The 23684-nt window shown below is 42.7% G+C and overlaps 1 protein-coding gene across 8 annotated transcripts in view; it reads right to left on the reverse strand.

Annotated features, from left to right (window-relative positions):
- FGGY (FGGY carbohydrate kinase domain containing) overlaps positions 1–23684 on the reverse strand; it is a 432084-nt gene that overhangs the window by 223088 nt on the left and 185312 nt on the right. For 7 of the 8 annotated variants that reach the window (XM_029226879.1, XM_029226868.1, XM_029226869.1 and 4 more), the window contains one exon: positions 1046–1174. The exons of the other annotated variant lie outside the window; for it this stretch is intronic. In XM_029226879.1, coding sequence (XP_029082712.1) covers positions 1046–1174 — 129 coding nt within the window. The remainder of the gene's footprint in view (positions 1–1045; positions 1175–23684) is intronic. 8 annotated transcript variants of the gene reach the window in all.

Here is a 23684-nt window from a genome sequence, read left to right on the forward strand (position 1 = left end):
CGGTCCATTCTATTCTGAAAATCCAATGGTCATAATCTACTAAATTGATCTCATGAAGTTCGAACCATAATTTTAAAAGAAACACTCTTAGAAAGAAAGGCTAGGAAAAAAAAGATTTGGCTATAGTTGAAGTGAAAAATATTGAGAATCTGAACAATGCCTCCCTCCCTGCCAAAAAACTGCAATAAGGATAAAGAAGAGGATAGAGTTATCACACTTTACTGTAAACCTTGCCTCACTGTCTTCCATTTGGGGATGAGATTTTGTTTGTTTATTATTTTTTTTAAATTAACGTCACTGTCCCCCAGCACCATGCCTGGGACATACTAAGTGTTCAATGGGTCTTTGATGAATGAATAAATGAATACAAGAATGCCAGGTTGGAGACTTATTTAGAAGATGAAATCAGGAATATGCCCAAGTAATTGGACATAGCATATAAGCCAAATATAATATGAAAATAAAATTAGAATTGTAAGGGTTTCGGAGTATCTGTAGAAAAAAGCAGTACAGGGGCTTCCCTGGTGGCTCAGTGGTTGAGAGTCCACCTGCCGATGCAGGGGACACGGGTTCGTGTCCCAGTCCGGGAAGATCCCACATGCCGCGGAGCGGCTGGGCCCGTGATCCATGGCCACCGAGCCTGCGCGTCTGGAGCCTGTGCTCCGCAACGGGAGAGGCCACAACAGTGAGAGGCCCGCGTACCGCAAAAAAAAAAAAATACAAGTAAGTACACCATCATCATTCACGCTAGTTGGAAGCTAATGTATCTTTATCAAATTTTCGGTAAAGGAAAGAACCGCCCAGATATTTATTCACATCATTTTTTCTATTATTTTACGGAGAAATTAATAAAATTATAAATGAATCCTACAATTGATGAAAAGTTCTATAATTCTACCCATATGCCTAACTGTTAAAGGTTTTTCTTTACTGTATCTTGAATCACCAGCTCTCAGTCTTTGGTTTAAAAACAGAAAAGGAGTGTCTTTGATTCTGAGGAGAGTTTGAACACAGTGTCGGTAGTGACATGGAGGTAAGAGATTACCTAGTCCTCCTGCGTGGGCATCAATTAGTGAAGCTGCCACTGCAATTCCAGCAGGAAGGCCAAGGTCCTTTGCTGCCTCTGGTGTGAGCCCATTTCCAAGACAAGTTCCAGGAGGCAGCACTTGGTTTCCTGGGTAGACAGGAGAAAAAATAAACACCTGTCAGTTTGAAAAACACAAAAGCAAACAGAGGGCTTTCTTAAGAGAACCTCTCTGCCCCCTCCCCTCTCCTCTGCCTTTTCTCAGCTTCATGAAGATGGAAACCATGCAGCTGCAAAGAGTCCCTGTACTCATTTGGTGACTTAGGTATATGTCCTTGGTTCCCATAGGTCATGCTCTGGGGTGCTTTACAAAGCCAAGAGCTCTACGGCATCTTTCAAATCAGAGAAAGATTCCATTCATGAGAAATTCCAAAAGCTACAAATACATTGGCCTCTTGGAGCCTAGGTTGAATTGGTCAAACTGTTCCAAACGAGCTTCCTAACACAGCAGCTCTACCAGCATACCTTACACACACACACACGCATGCACACACACACGCACGCACACACATTCACACATCCATACACACTCCCTGATTAACGTATATTCCTAAAGAAGTTGAGAAAATTTACTTATGTAGTTGCTTCCTATCAGAAGATAAGGGAGGGAATTATTTTGTTTCAACAAAGAATTTCTTAGAAGTTTTTCTCAGCTGGAAAAGAGAGCCCAGTCTAAACTCTGCAAACTTTACAAGGCTGCTACTCGCACAGCCACAGAATACAATTTGAATGGTGTTCTTTGGAGTTGTGCAATGCAGTGACCCTGATATTTCGGGTGACCTTGAATTCCTGCAGTCAGTCAGGCCTTCAGTTAAGAATTTATCGATTGTCTTGTGCTGTGTGGGCGCTGTGTCACTGTAAGAGGCGCTCCTTGCCTCCAACCTAGTTAGGGAGATGAGATCAGGACACAGAGAACCATGTAAGTCAGAAGAGAATGAAGGGATCCATCTGTTCCCAGGTGTTCAGCAGGGGCTGAGTCACGCCCTCCACCCACCCCAGCCAAGGAATTTATCATAAGTATTTCTGCACTGTAAGAAGGGTAGGGCTGGACCTCTATATATGCTAAGATCCCTCTGAGCTCCAAGGGTCCAAGATTCTGAATGTGTGCCATTTGCTCAGTGCTAAGATTCCTACCACTTGTTAATTGTTCCATGGAGTTCCAGGGATACACCGAGGTGCTGCAGGACTTCTGCGGGTGGAGGGGCGGGGGGGGGTGGTTAGTAAGTAAGGGAGGCAGAGGGCAAATGGCTCACGACCTCCCCTAACTGAAAACAAAGCTCCTCCGCAAAGCTCCTCCATTTTTATCCATTTATCAAATTCTATACAATTTGGAAAAAGTTTAGCTAAGAAAAAGCAGCAGAAGAAGACTGAACCCGCTGCATGGCTTCTTAGAGTGCCACTGTCCAATATGGGAGTCACTAGGCACATGTGGATTGAACATTTGAAATGTGGCTGGAGTAACCAAGGTGCTAAATTAATTTCATTTGAATTCATTTCCAGCTCAATTTCAAAACTGATAGTTCAGTTACTGAAAAACTTTTGAGTACATTTGGAACAACTTGGGCGTGCAAATCTACCTTTTCAACGTTAATTTAAGAAATCTAAATCAAATATTTACAGTGAAAATTGAGAGTCTGAATTGAGAGGTACTAAGTGGAAAATACACATCAGATGTCAAAGATTTCACATGAGAAAATGAATATAAAATGTCTCATTAATAGTTTTTAGATCAATTTATATTGAAATGATATTTTGGATATATTAGGTTAAATGAGATATTAAAATTAATTTCACTTATGTCTTTTTACTTTAATGTGGCTACTGGAAAATTTTAAATTACATATTGGCTTCTATTATATTTCTATTGGACAGCACTGGACTGGAGGATAAGGTCCAGATGCTCAAATGATGAGGTGGAGAGCACAGAGAGCCTCTAGTCTGTCTGCTTTGCAAGCACAACCAGCAGAAACCTGGAGGAGAGCAGCACCCTTAGCTGTGGACAGTCTGGCTCTGGACACTGTCTCAATCATGTCACTATGTCTACTAGCTAGTACATACAAAGCAGCATTCCCATTCACTGAGCACTTCTATGCTGGGGACCGTGCTAAGGACATGTCATGCATTTTCTCACTTTATTGTCGCAATAACCCTATGGGAACATACCCTACGTGGGTACTGTTCTAATCTGTCCCCATTGCACAGATGGATGGGGAAAGTCACTTAAAGTGTTGGAGCACAGGGCATGGATTCCACTCTGATGGATACCAAACCTGTGCTCTTATTCTTTACATTTACATTCTGGTGCAGCTTCTAAGTGAATGAAGGAATCAAGAGATGTATTTGTAGAACAAACATTATGTATGTTTAAAAAGTGGCACCATTTAGAAATCCTGCCCACTACATTCAGATTTTTTTTTTTAAGGGTGAATTTTCACAGGAAGGTCAAAATGGAAACTTCTATTCCATCTTCATCCCCAATCCTCACAAACACAAAGGCTGTCATTTTCACTGAAAAAAAAAGGTTCAGAAGAGAAAAAGGATTAGCAGGGTGGGGTACACTTCCAAGCCTTTTGGACAGTCATCTAGAAAGAAGTCTTGGCTGGCGAGGTGCAGAGAGAGGCCTGGGCTTGCAGCCATAAGATCTGGGTTCAAATTACATGCTAGAGGAGCACAGGTAGATTTCCCAGCAGAGGCAGCATCTTGAGCAAAGGCCAGGAAAGAAGGGAGATGGCCAACTGGGCTGACTGAACGGGCACATAAACTGGGGTGGGGCCCAGCATGGGGTGGAGGAGGCCTATAAGGTTGGAGAGAAAAGTAGGGAAATCCAGACTAAGGTGTTTGAATTTATCACAAGGATCACTGTAAGCTTCTGGAAGAGCATTAAGCCAGGGAGTGAGGTGACTGGATTTGTATCTTTTTTTTTTCTTTTTTTGAAGTAGAGTTGATTTACAATATCGTGTTAGTTTCAGGTGTACAGCAAAGTTATTTGGTGATACATATATGTATATATCTAGATTCTTTTTTTCCACTCTTTTCCATTATCGTTTATTACAAGATATTGAATATACTACCCAGGCTCACAGACATGGATTTGCATCTTTTTAAAGGTCTCTCTGGCAGCACTGTAGCAGAGGACAGAACGGGGTAAGGAAAAGCAGTGGTGAAGCTATCTCAGTAACCAGAGAAAAGAGAAGGGCATTTGTTAACGTTATTGGCAAGTGAGATGCAGAAACAGAGGCAGATAGGAGAGATTTTGTGGAGCAAGAAATGGCAGGTCGGATGGACCTAGGGTCTGTCATACAGACTGAAGTAAGTCAGAAAGGGAAAAACAAATACTGTATGCTAACACATATATGTGGAATCTAAAAAAAAAAAAGGTTCTGAAGAACACAGGGGCAGGACAGGAATAAAGACTCAGACGTAGAGAATGGACTTGAGGACACGGGGAGGGGGAAGGGTAAGCTGGGACAAAGTGAGAGAGTGGCATGGACATATATACACTACCAAATGTAAAATAGATAGCTAGTGGGAAGCAGCCACATAGCACAGGGAGATCAGCTCGGTGCTTTGTGACCACCTAGAGGGGTTGGATAGGGAGGGTGGGAGGGAGACACAAGAGGGAGGGGATATGGAGATATATGTATACGTATAGCTGATTCACTTTGTTATACAGCAGAAACTAACACAGCAATGTAAAGCAATTATACTCCAATAAAGATGTTAAAAAACACACAAAAAGAAAAAGAAATGGCAGGTCGTGGTGGTTGCTTGGATATGGGGAGTATGGTAGATAGGGAGCCATCACCACCTGGATCCCCATTAAGGATGGACCTGCTGCCCGGTGGGCAGTCAGTTCAGCTGCCAGCTGTCAGCAGACAGGTGCCAGCTCCTCGAGATCATCTTGATGAGGTGATGCCTTTCCCAGAGACTTAGCAGAGTGGGATCAGAGGGCTCTGATGGGCACCACTCACTCCAGAACACTCTGCCAGGTCGGCCAAGGTCTCGTGGGACTTCATCACATTTGAATTCTCCCTCCACCCAATCCCACGCCAGCCCCCTTCCTTTCATAGGTGGCAACCCCTAATGACCATCTTATACCCCCAAATCTGTCTCAGCATCTGCTTCCAAAGAACCCGACCTAGGGCAGTAAGCCAGGCTTCCTCCTCAATCCAGTCATCTAGGAACAAAACTAAATACGCACAAAGATTAACACCCTCTTGTGAACTGGAACCACAGCATTCAGGAACCATCTATCTGGACCCCAAGCAGGAAGAAGCTTTGTTTAGCTAGAGCCCAAAGGGAAACAGCTTGACACAAGAGAGGATGATAGAAACAGGGGGGAATCTCTGAGAATTCATCCCAGGAAATCACACTTTATCAGCCAGAAGTGCACTGGGGACCAGAAGAGCTGTCAGAGCAGGCTTTAGTGTGTCTTGACAACTTTTCCGGAAATAATCCTCCTTTCGCTCTTCTTTCACCATAAAATTAAATTAATCACAGCATCGGTTTTCCCAGACTTAATGAGAACTTCACAGCCTCAGCATTTTCAGTCTCTTCCCTTATTCATTCAACCATTTATTCACGCATTTTAGCAAACATTTCAAGAACAGTGGTAATGAGGATGGCCCCAGATATTTTCGATTACCCTGTGCCCAGATCTAGGTGCTGGCGAACGAGGGAAAGAGGAGCTTCTGACTTCAGAAGGCTCACACAGTGGTCTGTGTAAACCAAGGCTTCAGACCGTAGATGAAACGCTCTCAAAGGGGAATGTGCATGGTGATCCCAGAGCACCGAGGAGGGACGGTGAGGGTGGCCCGGGGGAGAGCAGGAAATCAAGATGAAGGTGACATTTGAGCCTGGTCTGGAAAGACAGGTGGCAGATTGCTGGTTTCAGCGCTCAGGGAGATGGATGCCGTTAGAGTGAAAAGCGCGTTCACCACAGGGAGCCCCAAGGGACACAGAGTCTTTGAGGCGTTCATATGTTTGCAAAAAGGGCACCAGGGAGGATAGGAGACCTGTGGCCTCCTGGACAAGAGAGGCAGCAGGGGACCTCAGGCGGGGCCAACTAAGGCCATGTAGCCTGATGACCAACAGCTTTGAGCTCTTTGCTTATCATTTAAGAAGATAAGCCTGCAGCGAGAAAGGCGAGAAAAGGAAATCATTTTTATTTTTAAAACAACAGAGCCAACTGAAAAATGCAGGCTGTGAAACATTATGTAGAGGTTGACTTCCTTTTTTTAAAGATTTTTTGACATGGACCATTTTTTTAAAGTCTTTATTGAATTTGTTACAATATTGCTTCTGTTTTATGTTTCCGTTTTTTGGCCCTGAGGCACGTGGGGTCTTAGCTCTCTGACCACGGATCGAACCTGCACACCACCCCACCACCCCCACCCCCTCCCCCGCATTGGAAGGCGAAGTCTTAACCACTGGACCACCAGGGAAGTCCTGGAGATGACTTCTTTTTAAGAACAACAACAAAGATGTAGATGCACTTATTTGTAAAAACACAGTCCCAGGGAAAAAAATACAGAGAACAGGTTTTCTCTGGATAGTGAAATTATGATTTTTTTTCTTGCTACTAACCTATACTTTCTTTTTTTTTTTTTTAAATAAATAAATGTACTTATTATTTATTTTTGGCTGTGTTGGGTCTTCATTGCTACACGTGGGCTTTCTCTAGTTGCAGTGAGCGGGGGCTACTCTTCGTTGCGGTGCGCAGGCTTCTCATTGCTGTGGCTTCTCTTGTTGCAGAGCACGGGCTCTAGTCGCGTAGGCTTCAGTAGTTGTGGCTCGCGGGCTCTAGAGCGCAGGCTCAGTAGCTGTGGTGCACAGGCTTAGTTGCTCTGCAGCATGTGGGATCTTCCCGGACCAGGGCTCGAACCCGTGTCCCCTACATTGGCAGGTGGATTCCTACCCACTGTGCCACCACGGAAGTCCCCAACCTATACTTTCTAATTGTTCTACCTTGAACATGTGTTTCTTGTGTAATATTTTTGAAGGTGTTTTCCCCCTTAAATCTGTGCAGGGTGAATAAATTAGGGCACATGTATTCAGCAGAATCCTTCATAGCCATTAAAATGAATGAGGAAGAATTAAGGTATGGATTTGGAAGGGAGTCCAAGATAAATTAAGTGAAAATGGCAAGATGCGGAGTAGCATTCAGAGTATGATCCCATTTGTGAATTTTGTTAGAGGACACAGAAATGTAAGCACATACGCTTTCAGAAAAGTCCTAGAAAAATACGCAGAATATTGTTACAGCGGGGAATGGGATCCAGGGCAGGGCGCTCTTCTCTGTCATTTGTGCTTCTTCTGTACGTTGGCCTTGTATTCCTTTTGTGATCAAAAGAAACTAGTTAGGTTAAAATAAAAGCAAAATTAAAGTAAGGAGAATACCGCAAGCCTTTGCCAAACCCTGCTCCTCAGCCTGAAGGTAGGGGAGAGGCCCAAAGCCAGTTCACTTATTTTCTTGATCTGGTTGGCTTCTGTTCCTGTGAACACACTCTCACCTTGGCGTGTAGAAAAGCAATTGCTCTGAGGGCTCTTGGGCTTTTGTCCACTGGTTCCCATTCTGATGGGCAGAGTTGGCGTGAGGGTCACGAGCTGGGGCCTACAATTAGCCGGTGGTTACAGGCGCTCTTCACAGGCGGGGATTCTATTACACCAAATCTTCCCTACCAGTTTTTCAATTATCTATGACTAATGAGCACTTTGGGAACAGTTTCAGACACACACATAATCCTCTTTCCTGACGTCAGCCGCAGAAATTAATGACTGTGGGGATTGCTGGGAGACAGAAAATGCATTATAATGGTCAACAGAACTGTTATCCCCTCTAGGAAGGGGGAGCTGGGGGCGGGGTGTTGTATTAACTGGAAGGTTCAGTGTTCCTTTGTATTCCTACAAACATGAGATGAAACCCAGGGGGAGAGCTGGCTCAAAGCCCGTGGAAATGTCAGAGAGAGGTTTGGGCGTGGGTGGTATGCAACCCGGTTCCTCCTTGTTTGGCACTGGACCCCCCTGTCCCCGCTTAGTTCTGCCAAGGTCAGCAGGCCAACTGGACCAGCTGGGACAGTTCTAAGTGACATCCTGCCCTGCCTGCAGAGTGGGTCTCTGAGTCCTTTCAGATTGAATCCACTTTCAATCTGGTTTCAAGGTGGGAGAACGGAAACCAAGACTAACTTTCAAACAATAGGCTGGAGTTATTTCAAAAGAATGTGGTGGTTTCTATGAGTTTGTTATTTCACACGGGCATACTATGTGCTGGGGTAGTTTCAAAGATGTGTAAAGACCTGATCCAATTCTGGTAGAGCTCGAAAGTTACGTGAACCACGAACCCTCAACAAAACAAAACAAAATACTACTGTGTGCTCATGGCTGCCAATAGACTGGCTATGGAAACTTATTTTTCAAAGAACTTATAGAATCAGGGGCTTGATGCATACCTAGCACCTAAATTCCTCTACAGAGATCTCACCTGGGCAGGTTGGCTCACAGAGTTTTCTAGACCTGGAACCACAACTGATACAACACTGACTGAAAAACATTCCAGTAATTCTTGCTCCTGAATGGGAGGTACACATACCCAGAACTATTCACTCAGTCAGAGAAAGTAATGAAAGACTCAAACCTGACATGTTCTGCCACCTGTTGAAAGACATCTTCCAAAACATTAAGGTGTTCATTTCCCTTCATTTTCCTCCTAAAAATAATCTTGTTTTAACTAGGAATTATATTCTATTTTAAATTACTGAGTAAATAATTTTCTGATGATATCCTTAGCATTCATCATTCACTAAAGAAATGTTTACTGAATACCTACTATGTGCCAGGCACTGTTATCGTGTTGACAATGAATTAAAGAACAAGATAGATAAGGGTCTCTGCCCTCATAGGGCTTACTTTCAGTAGACACTATTCCCAGCCAATACCTCTTCTGAGTTATACTTTGTAACTATTATAATCTTGTAAGCTCTTCTGTGATTTGGACTCTCTTTTTTATATTTTTATATCCCTAGCCTTCTCTTCTGACCTGTAGTAGGTGTTCAATCAATAAACATACCATATATTTTAAATCAAATTTTAAATAACCCTTATGCTATGTTTTGTTTTTTCCCTGTGTCTATCTCTTTCCTTCTCTCCTACTAGACAGAGAATAGCTCAAAGACAATTGTATTTATCTCTGCATTCATTTCCCCTCCCCCAGCACCTAGCAGTGTCCAGAACATAAGTTCTCAGTAATATTCATTCAACTGAATTTATAGATTTCTTTTAAGGAAACCATAAACAAGACCAAAAGACAACCCTCAGAATGGGAGAAAATATTTGCAAATGAAGCAACTGACAAAAGATTAATCTCCAAAATTTATAAGCAGCTCATGCAGCTTAACAACAAAAAAACAAACAACCCCATCCAAAAATGGGCAGAAGACCTAAATAGACATTTCTCCAAAGAAGATATACAGATGGCCAAGAAGCACATGAAAAGCTGCTCAACATCACTAATCATTAGAGAAATGCAAATCAAAACTACAATTGGATATCATCTCACACCAGTTAGAATGGGCATCATCAGAAAATCTACAAACAACAAATGCTGGAGAGGGTGTGGAGAAAAGGGAACCCTCTTGCACTGTTGGTGGGAATGTAAATTGATACAGCCACTATGGAGAACAGTATGGAGGTTCCTTAAAAAACTACAAATAGACTACCATATGACCCAGCAATCCCACTACTGGGCATATACCCTGAGAAAACCATAATTCAGAAAGAGTCATGTACCAAAATGTTCATTGCAGCTCTATTTACAATAGCCCGGAGATGGAAACAACCTAAGTGTCCATCATCGGATGAATGGATAAAGAAGATGTGGCACATATATACAATGGAATATTACTCAGCCATAAAAAGAAACGAAATTGAGCTATTTGTAATGAGGTGGATAGACCTAGAGTCTGTCATACAGAGTGAAGTAAGTCAGAAAGAGAGAAACAAATACCATATGCTAACACATATATATGGAATATAAGGAAAAAAAATGTCATGAAGAACCTAGGGGTAAGACAGGAATAAAGACACAGACCTACTAGAGAATGGACTTGAGGATATGGGGAGGGGGAAGGGTAAGGTGTGACAAAGCGAGAGAGAGGCATGGACATATATACACTACCAAACGTAAGGTAGATAGCTAGTGGGAAGCAGCCGCGTAGCACAGGGAGATCAGCTCGGTGCTTTGTGACCACCTAGAGGGGTGGGATAGGGAGGGTGGGAGGGAGGGAGACGCAAGAGGGAAGAGATATGGGAACATATGTATATATATAACTGATTCATTTTGTTGTAAAGCAGAAACTAACACACCATTGTAAAGCAATTATACTCCAATAAAGATGTTAACAAATTAAAAAACAAAAAAAGAAAGAAAAGAACATAAAGTACAGATCAACTAACTTAGACAAAAAGATTACACACACACACACACACACACACACACACACACATGATGCTGAATATCAGCAGTTGGGGGAGTCAAGAGCAGAGACTGGATTCAAGTTTAACTCTTGAATGCTGCTGAGACAAGGAACATGTTTCCTAATATAATCCCCACCAGTAGTACACTCTCATCTCTCTAACTTGGGCACAATATAATGTATTAAGGCTTATGCACGTGCCTAGAAAATGGCTGACCAGCAGGCCCAAGCCTCTTACTAGGTACAGTGATGTTATGGTGACAAGACATTGTGGATATCATCCTTAGTGAAATAGAGGCTCTTAAATTCTCTTTGCCTGATCAAGTCTGATTCAAGAAGTGGACGGTGGTTAACTTATAGGTGAAAAGCCCCAGGTCTTATCACTAAGGAGGGACACCAGGCCAAGGGGTTTGGACTTGTTCTAACAAGCAACTGGTAACCACTATAGGTCAGTGAGCAGAGGAGTGACTTGTATACAATACAAGTGGCTTGTATACAATACAACTTGTATTTTAGGAAGATAAATATCCTAATAGTAATAGTGCCTACTTATCAAAACCTACGGAGTCTCAGTCATTGTTCTTAGCATTGTTTAGTTCCTATCCACTTCAATGCTAGCAACAAATCCATTAAGCTAGTATTAGAATCACCATGTTACAGTTGTAGAAATAAACACAACAGAAAGCTTACATAATTTAATCAAAGTCACCTATCTGATGAGGGGCATGGTCTGTGTTTCAGTCCAGGATTCTCAGATTCCAAAGTCTGAGATCTTTGTACTATACCACATAGATTCAAGGGGGTAGATATTGGAGCCAGGGAGAATGATCTCAAGTGTGTGCTGACTGTCATGGATACAAAAGGAGGAAGCTTCATTTACAAGAGGCTCCCATGGTGGGTCATGTCCAGGAACATGAAATCCCAGCATGCTGAATCATCTAGCTCCTTCCTTTCCTCTCCTAGGCAGGTTTCAAAAACAGACTTCAAATGGCCCTTAGGGACCATCAACTTCAGTGTATTCCTTTTACAGCAGAGAAAACTGAACCAAGGAGAAAGGTGGGTTCCCTGGGGTCACTCCCTGTGGTAGTAGAGTCTGGACTGAACCCTAGGGCTCCCAACAAGAGGCAGGCATCCTCCACTTCTTTATACTCCCTGCTGTGACAGTGCCATCCTGCCCCCTCCCCCAACGGGAGCAGGAAGCTCACCTAAATCAGAGTCTAAGTCACAGGGAGAACAGGGGAGGTGGCAAGGATCCAGTGGGTTCCAGCAGTGTAGGTGGCCAATTCTGAACTATACAGAGCATAAAGTGCAGTCTTTTTAGCTTGAAATCATCCACTTTGACACCCACAGTGACCTAATTCTCTAGTTAATTGCTGATGCCCTATTTTGTCCTCACCTAGCCTAAGGCCACTTCCAAAGAGCCTTTCCTGGGTAGATCATAATTAATCAGTCTTTCCTGTACCATCCCACGGCATGTTTCTTGGAATTACATCATTCTGTTCTACATAATGGCTTTTTTCCTTGCGCCTCCTTCTTTTATTTTAGATTCTAACCGCCTTGAGGGCAGACCTCTTTCGGTTTATCAGAGCACTCAGGAGGTCAGGTCAGGAGGTGGGCAGGCTTGGGTGGGGATCCTGGCTTTAACAATCACAGGGCTTATGACTTGGGCAGGGGTGATTCAATTGATTCAATTTCCCTGCTGCAGTTTCCTCACCTTTAAAAAGGCTACAGTAATGCTATTTTTCTCCCAAAGAGGTTGTGAGAATCAAACAAGATGATACATATAATGCACTTTAGGATGCCATCTGCCACATGGCAAATGCTTGATAAATGTGAGATACCATGGTTATTATGACTCCATACTGCTGGTGTATGGGATATTGCCTGGCACATTCTGGCTGAGGTTATAAAGCTTGAGGAGAAATCCTCAACGTTAGGGCATGTAGAGGTATATGCTTTGGGGGTTATGAGAGCAAACTGCAGAAACTGTGAAAATCTGTTAAAATAGTCACAGTGATGGAATTCAGTTTTCCAGCACAAAAAGTGTCTCCCCATGGTCGTGTCTCCATGGCATGTCTCCAGAGTGAAATGTTTTAAAAGCGCTGAAGGTGTTCCATTCAGAGTTATTTTAAGGACCAAATGTTTGCTTCAAAAGGTAAAATTATGATTTTGTCAGCAAAACCCTTGACTGTTAAGATGACCAATGCTTTTAAGAAACAGATAAACAGTTCTGCCATGGAGAGTTCCCCCACTGCTAGGGGAAGGCAAGTTCAGGAAAATATGAAAATATTTTAGCTGTCATTGTGCTGAAGATATTACCAGGTTTAGAGCAGTGGTCTCACCAGCTTTATTTTCTTTTTGCACGATCCAGTAAAATATAAAAATCACATAAAGAAAACTGGGGACTGAGATAGGCTTCTCAATTTTTTATTTGGTCCCCTAGATTCATTAAAAAAAAATCCTAGAATCAGGATCATTGGACACAATGTTCTATCACTGAAAAAAAGAGAAAGGAGATGATCTCAAAATAAAAGACATTCACTTAAATACATTTCCTTTTATGAATTTATTTTCTCATCCTATCACACACCAGTGAACACTTTGTCGGGGCCAGTGTCGGCCTCTAGTCTAGACTACTGTTTGCAAACTGCTGGTTTACAAAATGATAACAGCCTTCTAACAATGGGGGAATCAAACAGCAAGCTCTCACATGACAAAGTCAGATGGTGGGTCTGGTGTTAACCGCACAACGCCAAACATCTGGTGATTTGAAGACATCTGGGGCTTTTCTATCATGTAGACCAAACATTGATTCAGGTAATTGACCAAATTTTTTGCTTCCCAACCAGATGTCTTACTTTCATATAAATGAAGCCAATCTTGTACTTTCATGTGCAAATAAGCTAGACATAAATTCACCCCTGGAGGGCAGAATTAATTGCTTATTCTCAATGAACATTAAATTACATATTATTTTTTCTTTTTTCCCCAACGATTTTACCTTTGAAAAAGGTTTTCCACCTTTGTTTTGAAAAGCATATACTTCATCTTAGGCGTGTTCTGCCTTTTTAAAATGTTTCTTCCTTATTGTTATTATTTTTTTACAGTGAGGCAGTGTGCTATAATGAAACGAGTGTGGTCTGAGAAGCCAGGATGAATTGGGTTCTAGTTCTGTGCATATCCCCACCCTCACACTTTTAAGGGTCTTGGAAAAAGTTACTTAAAGTCTCTGAATTCAGTTTCTTTGCAGATATAAATCATAAATGCATCTATAAGGGACACTGTGAAGGCTTGAGATCATTCATTCCTACAATGTGTGTTGGGCATTTACTCTGTGTCTGTTCCTGAGACACCGTGGAGGACCACCTTGCTGTGCTAGGGGCTCTGTCAAGAGCACAGGCAGGTGCTCAGGTTGGAGTGCTATTCAAGTCCCACTTAACATGCTGGAAGGACAAGCACACTGTCCAATAAGGGCACTGCCAAGATTCAGGGTTTTTAATGAAAGTACGAGCAACTCCAACTGAAGCTAATTCTTAAAGGGAGTATCAAATTTGTAAAAGGAAGGACCTGTCTGAAACCTTTCCTCTTCTTTTGCAGCTTTCAAGCACACACTGGAATTTGCTCTCATCATGTTTGTTTAAAGAATTCATGTGGTTATCAATGACCCTCCACCTTCTATGCCGTTGTCCTGACAACCAACCATTTACTAGACAGAATATGGAAAGCAGACTACGGTGTGTCCCTTTTGGTCAGGTTTAACAGCAAAACTCAACAATACAGAGACAATATTAAAAGACCAAGGCCTTTGTGTTTTGAGATCCTTAAAAGGGAAATAAATACACAGATACAGACAGACAAATATACATATAAAGGAGGAGACGGGAATGTATAGGGAACTCAACTGGGCAAGGAGAGGCTGCTATGAAGAACTCAGTTTAACAGCTGTTTAATAGCTGTTGTGTTTCAATAGCCAAGCTACAAAGAAATACTGAACATAAAGGCAAAAAGGGCTAAGTTTGTTGTTGTTGTTTATCCTAAGACGTTAGATTCTTTCACCACCAAAGCCCAGAAACATCTCAAATATATGAAAAAAAATGGAATGTGGCTATGGTTGTTAAACTTTTTTCTAAGGACCAGAATTCCCCCCCCCCACCGCCGCAAATGGCATCAGTATATAAATCCGATCTGGTTCAACCAGAAAAGGAAATGCCCCAAAGTGACGATGCCCTAGCCCTGACACCTAAGAGACATCCAGATTTGGGGGGCTGAGGAACAGAGGTTCTAATCTAGAACTTAATCTGTGGTGAGAGGCTGCCAGTGTGGAGGCATTCTAGAGGGGAGGGCTGGTAATTTGGAGCTGTAAAACTGTAAGTCTCTAAGGCTGTACTGTAGAACAAAAGCTGAAGAGCAGAAAGTGTCCACTATTTAACCACAAAGACAATGACCTCATTCTGAGTGAAGGAGGATGCTGGCACTGCAGGACCCACGGGGAGGAGTGGAATTTGCCAGGCTGGCATTGAGCCAAATGTCAGAGTAAAATGCCTGAAGCCCTCAACCATGTTGCCATGGGAATTCAGCAGAAGTGGTGTCCAAAAATGATGCTCTAACTTAATGTCTTTTAAGTCTCCATCTAGGTTATCCAGTATGTATGTGGCCGAGGGAGAAGGCTCATGGAGATTTTGGGAAAAATGCTCAAGTGATAAGAAGATCAACCTTTGTAAATAAAACAAAATGTAATTTCTCCATTCTAAAGTCTCATTCTTTGGACACAGGACCTGGGAGACTGAACAGACCTTGCACAAAATGAAAAAGGCTGGCCCAAAGCCCAGAAGTGTCACCAGCCCTCTCATCCTTTCACAATGGCCAGAGGGACGGCTCCCAGAGGGGGAACCGAGGGCAGAGGAAGCCAGCTCAGATCTCCAACAGACTTCAGTGCCTTCAGCTGGGAGGAGAAACAGACAAACTGTTCAGGACTCTGCCTTTTGGAGAGACTTTGGGGATTGTACAGTCTCTAGAAGGTGATCAAGGGTAGACATCCATGGAGGGGGGTGTCCATGAGGCCAGTCCACCAGGCCCTGGCTTGAATAACCAGAATTGACTATTTTTTTAAACAAAAATCAAGATCACAAAGCTATTATGCACCATGGTTTTTCTTCAGTTTACAAGGATAATACAACTTCATTACAGACAGTTCAAACAATACAGAAAGATAGGAGAAAAAAAAACCTTTCCCTTATCTTCCTCCTCCTAGAGATAACTACTACTGAAATTAATAGAGAATACCCTTCCAAAATATGAAGATACCCAAGTATTTAATTTTATGTATTGATACAAGGGATATTACAAGTATGCAATTTTATAGTCTGCCTTTTTAACTCAGTGATACATCACAGACTTCTTTACTCATCAGTGAGTACATTCTCTTTGAAAATGTATCATATTCTGTAGTATGGATGTGCCATATTACTTAACTAATCCCTTAGTTTCAGACACTTAATTTGTTTCTGTCAAGTTAAAAACAGATGCAGACTTCGTAAGGAGAGACTTAATAAGGATTATTGTAAGGGGGTAAAGGGGCATTTGCAGTAAGGGATGGAAAATTATTGCAATAAGGAGAATATTGTGACCACAAGATCTGCAAGTGTCCCAAGAGCTAGACAAAAGGGGTCTTTCTTTTACAGAGTAAACAAGGATAGAAAGAACAAAATGTGGAGAAATGGCATGAAAGAGTGGTGTGACTGGATAGTAGATCAGAGAACATCTTACCCTGAGGCAAGACTATTTTGGGGGAGGGACCTGTGATAGTTAATTTTATATGTCACCCTGACTAGGCCACAGGGTGCCCAGATATTTGATCAAACGTTATTCTGGGTGTTTCTGTGAGGGTGTTTTTGAAAGGGATTAAGATTTAAGTCAATAGACTGAGTAAAGCAGATTGCCCCCACTAATGTGGGTGGGCCTCATCTAATCAGTTAAAGGCATGAACAGAACAAAAAGGCTTATGTCTTGCTCTACCTACCTCCAACCCCCACTAACAGAGAATCCTTCCTGCCTGACAACCTTTGAACTGGTACAGGGGCTTTTTTCCTTCCCTTGGACTTGAACTGAAACATCAGCTCTTCCTGAGTCTCCACTTTGCCACCTCACCCTGCAGATCTCAGGACTTGCCAGCTTTTACAACTGTATGAACCAATTCATTATAATGTGCATGCACACAAACACACACACACACACACACACACACACACACACACACCCTATCAATCTGTTTCTCTAGAGAACCCTAATACAGGACTCTGAAGGAGGGCTGTATGATGGTTCAGGCTGAGGGTGGGCCAAAGTTCAGGGGCCTGAGGAAGGATGAAGTTTGGTTAACATGCATTTTGTTCCAACTGATCAGTGGGGACAAGCAGTGCAGCTAATCATTCATAAGGCAAAGAATGGGAATCTGGAGGGTCTGTGTCTGGCCTCGTAAGAAGTAAACAAAGGAGGCACCCAGGAGTCTTATCCAAGTCACATGGGGAAGAACACTTCTCTGCAGTAGGCCATTTCCTGGAATGTAAAGCTTGGGGACATTTATAAACCTTCACTGTTTTCCAGGAGCACAGGGCTCAGATAAAATTCAACACTGTCATTTCTAACCATTCTTTTTATAAATAATACTGTCGAGAACATCTCTGAATGCATGGCAACATGGTTTACTTGAGGAGTTTAGGAATGGCACCTCTGTTATCCCTCACTTAGAAGTGGAAGCCATAAATAGGTGTCTAATATCCTCCAGTAGCTCACATCTTTAAGGAACTAGAAAAACAAGGCAAAAGTATGAATACTTTTCTCCAGCCAGAAAAATCAAACCTGAAACCCTGCATCTCCTTCCTTAGATGGATGTTGTCCCAGGTTCCTTGCTCAAATAGTGAGATAGGATGGAAGGAGCCCAAGTATTGAATTTAGACACACTTGGGTCCAAATCCACTCCATCATTTACCAGCTGTAAGAATTTGGGTTATGTGTTTAACTGCTGCTTCTCCTTGTATAAGCTGGGAAGAATGGTACACAAAAGGAATGCTGTGAAAAAAATGAACGAGATGATGAATATAAAAGAGCTTAGCACACTGCAAGGCACTTAACTGATTTTCCATAAGTATTTTATTTTCCTGTTTTTTTCCCCCTTATAGAGGAAGTTACACAGAAGCAAATCATGGTACAAAGGAAAGGGGCCACATTGCACTAAGCACCAGCGGTGATCCAAGCATGGTACAATGCACCTTACAGCTCTCATCTCATTTAAACTCTTATTAAGCCTGTGAGGGAGGGGAGGTCATCCCCATACTGTAGATAAAGAAACCAAGATACAGGATGGACTTGTAACTTAGTCTGAGTCCCACTTCATATATATATAGCAGGATTGGAGTTAGGATCTAGTTGCTCTGGTTGCAAAGCCTTTCTGTCAGCCAGTGAGTAAAAACACCGATATCCCAAAGCTCAGGTGTTGCTTTAGTTTTACTCTTTCCTCCTGGGAAAATGATAGTCTTCCAAACGTACTTGCAAATTCCCTCAGTGAGGTTCTGCTTAGTAACCTCTAGTCTCCCTCTCCAGTGGAAGGGTGATATTGCTTTCTTCCCAGAGCCAATGCCGCAGGCCATGAACTAGCGTACTATCCAACAGATGCTCCAGGATACTACCGTTTTTCCACCTCGCATATGCTCTTGGGAACAATGAAGGAGCAGGCAAAAGAGTCAGAAGAGAAACCAACTATATCAGGTCTAAATAATTCAAAAAATGAAATCACACTATAGCTAGCTTCCATAGCCCGAAAAACTTCCTGAACCTAAGACTAACGGTTAAGTCTTTGGATTTTCGCAATTCTTTCCTGAGGTAAGTGGAAAGGGAAGAGATGGAGACTGAAATGCCATTTATGAAATGGCTGGGAGGCAGATATTAGCATCACCATTTTTCAGCAGAGGAAATTGAAGCCCAGAGCCTTCCTAAGTGGTGAAGTTGGGAATTGATACCAGCTGTCTGACTCCAAATCCCACTCCACCATATCTCCCTTCTTATTTCTTAATTAAAATGTTTGGTCAGAACCAAGTAATGCCTCAAGGACTTAAAGAAAGAAAAGAAAAGAAAAATGCATTAGCGTTTGCTTTCCAAATGCTAACCCTCCTGTTCTTATCGCTTGGCTCTGTTCCCTCATTTTTTACCTACTGCATCAGACCAGCGTTATCAAAGTGGGATCCCCAACTGCAGCATGAAAAGCACTTGGGAACCTGTTAGAAATGCACATTCTAGGGCCCCACTCCACACCTCCCAAAGCAGAAACTCTGGGGTGGGGCTCAGCAATGGCCCTCCAAGCCATTTTGATGAGAACCACTGCATTATCCCACAGAGAGCTTTCGAAAACAGCAATTCCCGGGCCCCATCTGACTTCTGCTCAGTGGTTATGAAGTGGGGCCCTAGAATCCGTACTTTTTAAAGCTTCCTGGTGAGTTTGAAACACAGCAGATGTAACCACAGAATCCCCAGAAAATGAATGTTTACAATTAGAGCATTTAATGACACTGTGTACTGGATGCGTGAAATACTGCACCCTTGGTTTAAATAATGGCCTCTCTTCTGATCAGCTGAGTGACCTTGGGCAAGTGACTCTCTAGTCCCCTTCTCCTCATTTGTAAAACAGAACTAATAACACATACTTAGGGTTATGAAAATTAAATGGTAATATACAGTGCTTGGCATAGTGTCTGGTACCTAGTAAGTGCTAATAAGTGGAAGCTATTTTTATTAATCACTTAATAACAATGAAGAAAACATAACCCATGTAAAGAGCCTCTATTCTATCAGGTGGAAGGGGCTGGGCGCACAGGAGGGAGACCCTCCGGCGGAAATGTGACATCCTCTAATTATGCTGCCTTACACCAATCAGATGCAAAATGAACCTGGAAGAATGTGGAAGGGAAAACTGGGCGGCAGTGTGAGAGAATACAGACACAATGTGAAGACAGAAAGAGTGGTGCCAACAGAGCCGTAGGTACTAACAGGAAATCCACACTTCCAGGAAGGCTCCGCCATCTGACACAGGCAAGAAAGGTACACAGCGAGGGGTTTCTGTCTGGCCTTCCCAAGACAGAGCTGCCCAGTGGGCAGGGCAGGGGAAGAGAAGGGTGTGGGAAGGAGACGGTGAAGGTTCAGACAGGCCGAACGTGGCAGCCGAGGACAGAGGCCTACTGGAAAGCAGAAATTGGCAGTTCACATTAAAATCCAGATTAGGAAAACTGCATTCTACTGTCTCCATTTTAAAACAACTCTTTCCACTACAGAGCAAAACCAGCAAATGGATCTCTGTCCTGCTTGAAATTAGTACATCTATTTTCCTAGGATGATGAGGTGGCTATTTGGGTCTCCATGTCTGCACTCAGGCTGTTCTTTCTCTACGGAATATCCGTCCCTGCTTCTTCATGTGGCTAACCTCTCTTCCCCCCTCAGGAAGCAACTCAGGGCTCACCTCCTCCTGGAAGGCCACCCTGAATGCCTGCCTCCTCCACGCCGTGAACTGTGCTAGTTCCCTTCTCAGCATAGTCATCCCACCAGCGTGTAACTTAATTGTCATCTTTCCTAAATTCAGTGTTGCCTGGCGTGTGTTTCACACTCCATGAGTTCAAAGAGCTGTTAGAAGATGTTATTTAAAAGAAGCTCTTGGTGCAAGTAAATTTGGGAAATGCCGAGCTGCACTAAGTTAGACACGTTTCTATACTGATCATGGAACACTTTTTCCTAAATCTCATCTCTAGTCCCAGAGCGCACACTGTGGGCCATGCTGCTGTGTGTTACTGGCATTGTCTGCTCTTCCTTCCTTACCAGACTATAATTTCCTTGTGGGCAAAAGCGTCTGCTCGTTGTTGCATTTCTGGTGTCTACCTAAGCACCTGCTACACGGTAGATACTTGGTGAAAGCCAACCGCATGTTAAAAAGCAAAATCATCACATCATTTCCCTTCTGAAAAACCTCCAGTGGCTTTCTGTTATCACCCCGAGGAAAACTCTGGCTGCCTTACTTCAAGGCTCATGAGGCTCCACATTTAACACATCTTTTACCCCATTTCTTACCAATCCCCCTCTGACTACATTCTGCTAAATTGGTCTTTTTAAATTCCTCAAAGGAGCCAGGCTTATTCCCCTCCCTAGGCCTGTGCACATGCTGTTTCTTATGCCAGGGACACTCCTGCCCACATGTTCACATTGCTGAAACCATCTACACATTAAGGTCTCAACTCAAAAGTCTTTCCCACCACAATGCTGTCAGCACTTTGTTTCCATCGTAGCACGTATCAGTAGTTGCCACTGTCTTGTTTATGTATGTTCTTGCTATTGTATGGAATCCCTTCTTCACACTGTAATGTAATATAAGCTAAACATTCCTGCTCACTGTTACTGTCAAGAGTGATGGGACAAAGAAAAGGCTTAATGAATATTTGCTGGTTACTGAAAGAATGAATTGATGTATGTAACACAGCAGGTAAGAGCCCCAGCCCTCCTCCCAGAATGGGATCAAATCCTCGCCTGCCTATGACTAGCTCTGTGACCAGGGCAAGTCATTTAACTTCCAAAAGTCTTCCTATAAAACAGGAAACAGGGCTTCCCTGGTGGCGCAGTGGTTGAGAGTCCGCCTGCCGATGCAGGGGATGCAGGTTCGTGCCCCGGTCCGGGAAGATGCCACGTGCCGCGGAGCGGCTGGGCCCGTGAACCATGGCCACTGAGCCTGTGCGTCCGGAGCCTGTGCTCCGCAATGGGGGAGGCCACAACAGTGAGAGGCCCACATACCGCAAAAAGAAAAAACAAACAAACAAAAAAAACAGGAAACAATGGACTTCTATTTAAGTAATAGATTGAACATATTAATCAGTTTTCTTTCTCACAATGGGCATGAGATAAAAGTAAAGGGGTATTCCTTTTTTAAAAAAACTGTAGTAAACTAAACATAATATAAAATTTACCATCTTAACCATTTTTAGTTCAGTGTGCAATTAAGTACATTCACATTGTTGTGTAACTATCACTACCATCCATCTCCAGAACTCTCTTCATCTTACAAAACTGAAACTCTGTACCCATTAAACAATAATTCCCCATTCTCCCCTCCCCTCAGCCTCTGGCAAACACCATTCTAATTTCTGTCTCTAAATTTGACTACTCTAGGTACCTTATATAAGTGGAATCATATAGTGTTTGTCCTTTTGTGATTGTCTTATTTCACTTAACATAATCTTTTCATGGTTCATCCTTGAAAGGGTCAGAATTTCCTTCCTTTTTCAGGCTGAATAATATTCCATTGTATGTACATACCACATTTTGTTTATCCCTTCATCTGTCAATGGACACTTGACTATTGTGAATAGCGCTGCTTTGAACGTGGGTGTACATATATATTTCTTAAAGTTCTGCCTTCAATTATCTGGGGTATATACTCAGGAATGGAATGCTGGGTCATATGATAATTCTATTTTTAATGTTTTAAGGAACCACCACACTGTTTTCCATAGTGGATACACCATTTTACATTCCCACCAACAATATACAAAACTTTCAAATTCTCTACATTCTTGCCAACACTTGCTGTTTTCTGTTTTTGTGATAGTCGTCATCCTGAGGAGTATGAGATGGAAGAGGTATGTCTTTTAAAAGAAATAATGCCAAAAACATGTAAAAGGTGATATAGCAGCAACAAACTTTTGGAGGCTAGAAAGAAGAACCATGAATGGTAATTACCAATCCTAAGCTACCTGAATCCTAAATTGGCTGCAAGGAAAGCTAAGAAGCAACACAATTTGCCCTGCAGAACCCCAAAAGGCTTAGGAATTTAGTGGCACATATTCTCTCTAGAAATGAGGTTAAAGAGTGGCTGAAAATAGGAGGTCTGCTTGAAAGCCTATTTAATAAAAAGGTAAACTCAACAGTGACTTTACACTGGCGTCATGACCATCCCTTTCCCCAACCTGGCCAAAGACTGGATGCTCATTCCCTGGATAAAGCAAAACTGAGGCATCCGGATACAGGATGCCAGGCAATTAAGAGTGCGGAAGTTAAAGTGAAAAGGGGGAAGAAACAGCAAAAGATTTCATAATGAATATGGAGGTATCCAACCTCTTCCCTACCCTGCCTTCTTGAACTCAAGAAGCCAGGCCTATATCCCTGCTATAGAATATTAAAATATTGGAAGATACTCTTTCTGGGGACTCCAATGAGAGCAAGGGAAGAGACCCAAAGATTCTCTTCCTGAGCAAACCATCCAGCTTGCCCTACAGTAAGGACCGTGCTGATAAGCCCTGTGCAGAATTTTCAATCAGCCATTTAGGACACCATTCTTGAACGTAAACAGATGGCCAAGGATCACCTGACCCTCTGAGGGCAGGCTCTAACATGAAAGACAGAAACCCAAATAGGCAAGCAGATTCAAAAGATAACAGAAATTTGGAGGAAACAGCAGAATTAGGCTCTGCAGAGAGACTACATCTCTCTTGATGCACATACTACAGTGTGGGACCAGACAGCACACACAAAATAAATGAACAATAATTATTATCAAAAGGATAGGTAGAGAGGTAGAACTAACCTAGCCATTGGCCTTTAAACAACTGAGAGTTGAGATATTATATTTTGCCTTTATCATCCTAAGTGTACTCAGCCTTTTCTTACAGAATTCCAGAGCTGGGAAGATGAAATCTGAGAAAATGACACAGCCTGATTGCTTTCCTCCAATAGTGACTACACGTAAGTGTCTATTATTACTTTACAAGAGCAAAATTAGATACATAAAATTTTCAAGTTTTTGGAAAATTTTACAGTTTATGCTGTAATTAAAATTACGCTTATAGGGGCTTCCCTGGTGTTGCAGTGGTTGAGAGTCCGCCTGCCGATGCAGGGGACACGGGTTCATGCCCCGTTCTGGGAGGATCTCACATGCCGTGGAGCGGCTGGGCCCGTGAGCCATGGCCACTAAGCCTGCGCGTCTGGAGCCTGTGCTCCGCAACGGGAGAGGCCACAACCGTGAGACCGCAACCGTGTACCGCAAAAAAAAAAAAAAAAAAATGCTTATAAAGAGCATAATGGAAAAATGGAAATATGAATATGTAATA

This window comes from Monodon monoceros, unplaced genomic scaffold (genome assembly GCF_005190385.1).
Source record: "Monodon monoceros isolate NGI ecotype Baffin Bay Population unplaced genomic scaffold, NGI_Narwhal_1 Super_Scaffold_18, whole genome shotgun sequence".
Classification (NCBI taxonomy): Eukaryota; Metazoa; Chordata; class Mammalia; order Artiodactyla; family Monodontidae; genus Monodon; species Monodon monoceros.